This window comes from Gavialis gangeticus, unplaced genomic scaffold (genome assembly GCF_001723915.1).
Source record: "Gavialis gangeticus isolate Ggan-Ray unplaced genomic scaffold, GavGan_comp1, whole genome shotgun sequence".
NCBI classification, from domain to species: domain Eukaryota; kingdom Metazoa; phylum Chordata; order Crocodylia; family Gavialidae; genus Gavialis; species Gavialis gangeticus.
Window position 1 is genome coordinate 54,374,021 of NW_017729030.1, and position 2,852 is coordinate 54,376,872.

Consider the following 2,852-nt stretch of genomic DNA (forward strand, 5'->3'; position numbering starts at 1 on the left):
TCCAGGCCTTGGGGGCTCAGAGAGTAAAGAAGTTTTTCCTTATGTCCAGACTAAACCGGTCCTGCAGGAGTTTGTGGCCATTGGACCTTGTCATCCCTTGGGGTGTTCTGTTGAACAGGCGTTCTCCCAGATCCTGATGCACACCCCTTATGTACTTATAGGCTGCCACCAAGTCACCCCTGAGCCTTCTCTTCTCCAGGCTGAAAAGTCCCATAGTTTGTAGCCTCTCTTCATAAGGACTATTTTTCTGTCCTCTGGTCATGCACATGGCGCTTCTCTGGACTGTTTCAACCTTCTCTACATCCTTCCTAAATTGTTGAGCCCAGAATTGGATGCAGTACTCCAGCTGTGACCTCACCAAGACCTAATACAGTGAGAGGATGACATGGGCCTTGCTCGAGATGCATTGGTAGATGCAAACCAGTTTTGTTCACTTTGCCAGCTGTGGTATTGCATTGGTGGCTCATGTTCATCTTGTGGTCAATCATGACCCCCAAGTTTATTTTGATCATGGTACTAGTGAGTGTAGCACTGCCGAGCCTATAAGTGTAATGTGGGCTTTTTTCCCTGAGGTGGAGCACCTTACATTACTCTGCATTGAATGCCATCAGGTTTTCATCTGCCCACATTGCAAGCCTATCAAGGTCGGCCTGGATCACCAACCTATCCTTAACTGTGGATACTCTTCACCAACGTTTGGTGTCATCAGCAAACTTAGCCAGTCCACTTCTGACACAAGTGTCCAGATCATTTATAAAGACATTAAAGAGTACAAGTCCGAGAACAGAGCCTTGGGGGACACCTCTAGTCCCTGAGTGCCATGTTCATTCAGTTCCATCAGCTACCACTCTCTGGGTCTGACCTCGGAGCCAGTTCCCCCGACATCAGATTGTGGAGTAGTCTAGGCTGCAGTTGCTCAACTTTTCCATGAGGACATCATGGGACACCAGGTCAAAGGCTTTTTTAAAGTCCAAATATACGATATCAACCTCTTCCCTTTTTGCCCATTTAAAAATGATGTATATTAGTCATTATTATTATGGTTGATTTATTTCTGAAGAGCCAATTTTTCCTGCCTTTGGAATGACCTGAATTATACCAGTTACCTGGTATTTCCCTACCAGTACTTTATCCTTTTCTAGTTCCTCAGTAGATTATTTATTCATTTATTTATTCAAAATGGGCAGTTTGAGAGTTTTGTCAAATACAGATCAGTTAGAAGAAACATTCATCCATAGGTCCTGGAAAGCACAAGCATTTGCCTGTAACCAGCTCCATAAACAAATCCTAACAAGTTTGGTAGCCCCTTTCATAGAGTGAATCCATGGAATTTGCCCATCTATTCTCAGCATTTGCAGATATGTGGAATGAGGGTTTCAGAACTGCCTAGGGGATTTGGATACCTAAGCCATGTTAATTTTAGACACAGCTGTGAGTTGACAGTTGAAAAGTCTCAGCCCAGGTATCTCACAGTAGACGTACCCAAACATCCCCACCTCCCTAAGTGGTTCCACCTAGTGGTTGAAGAGGAGCACCTATGACCAGGCAGAGAGAATTACACCTATTTCTTTTATTGTTGTTTGTTTTTCCATTGCAGGTTGGTAAGATCCCCGATGCGAACAACACCAGTGTCTGTGCACTTGCACGTAAAGATATCTCCGCAGCGCCGGAATGGCAATAAAAAGAACTAGTGAAAATTTGATTTTAAACAAATAAAACTTGGAGAAATGCCATTGAGTTAACCTGTGAGAGATTTTTCTGAAGGTAACATCTCAGGGCACGCCCCAAAAGCAGGAATGTACGTTTCTCCAGGGACAAACAGCAGTGGCACGATATGTGCCGCTGCTATTTGTCCCCGGGGAACCCCTGTGCACGCATGCTCTGGTGCACAGCATGTTGCCCTGGGTGGACTAGGGGCAGCTAGGACCAGCTCCTTACCCGGGGGCCTCTGGGGGCTGCAACTACAGCAATCCTGCAGCACAGAGCTTGGCTGACAGCTGGAGTGTGGCTCTGGCTGGCCAGGCTCTGGTTTCAGGTGGCATGTGCTGCTGCCATGTGTGCTGCCCAGCTTTTTTTTAGGTGTAGGGTTCTTTGACACCAGGATCTCCTGATGTCTACTCCCTCCTCCCCCCCTGTGCACTGCAAATGAGCTGCATGGGGACCACCTGCATGTGCAGTGCTTGTATTGTGCGGCACCGCATACTGCATGTGCACACCTGTTTGGACATGCCCTCAGAGTATGAAAGGAGAGGGCTAGCTCCTTGGCTGTTGAGCATCAGCATAACTTCCTTGAAGTCCTGTAATTCATACACACAATGGTATTTGCCATCTCATATTCTTACACAATTTGGGATAGGTTGCTGGTGTGAGGTTTCATGCTGCACATCAAACATAGCTCTACCAGTACAAGTCTGGCAAGCACCAAGAGTTTTGCACTGGTTCACATACACCAGTGGCTGGCCAGCAGTTGCAGAAGTTATGACAAATTCCCAGGTTAGACAACACCCTAGACTGGGCATGACTTATTAGCATAAAAGCATAATCTTGCATTTTACTGCACAGTAACACACATGCCACTGCAGATATTTCAATTTGAGGCAAATTTTATAGGCTTAAGCAATTACCGGTGCTGGTTGTTAGAAGTCAATGAGCATTTAAATTATAGACCTTTGGTTCCTTTATCTGATCATTTCCTCAATAAAAAAAATTATCGTGGAACTTATATTTCACCTAGCTATCTTCAGTCCAGAAGCTGCTTTTCCTGAATAATTAAAGGAAAACTTGAAAGTTTTTTGGCAGTAACGCTGGCTGAAGATTTTTTTTTTCCAGTTGTTTAGAATCTTTTCAGCTTT

The 2,852-nt window shown here is 45.1% G+C and overlaps 1 protein-coding gene across 1 annotated transcript in view; it reads left to right on the forward strand.

The window, feature by feature from the left end:
- LOC109300997 overlaps positions 1-1,785 on the forward strand; it is a 21,865-nt gene extending 20,080 nt beyond the window's left edge. Inside the window, exon 3 of the mRNA XM_019521862.1 lies at positions 1,598-1,785. Coding sequence (XP_019377407.1) covers positions 1,598-1,691 — 94 coding nt within the window. The 3' untranslated portion in view covers positions 1,692-1,785. The remainder of the gene's footprint in view (positions 1-1,597) is intronic.
- The last annotated feature ends 1,067 nt before the right edge of the window (positions 1,786-2,852 follow it).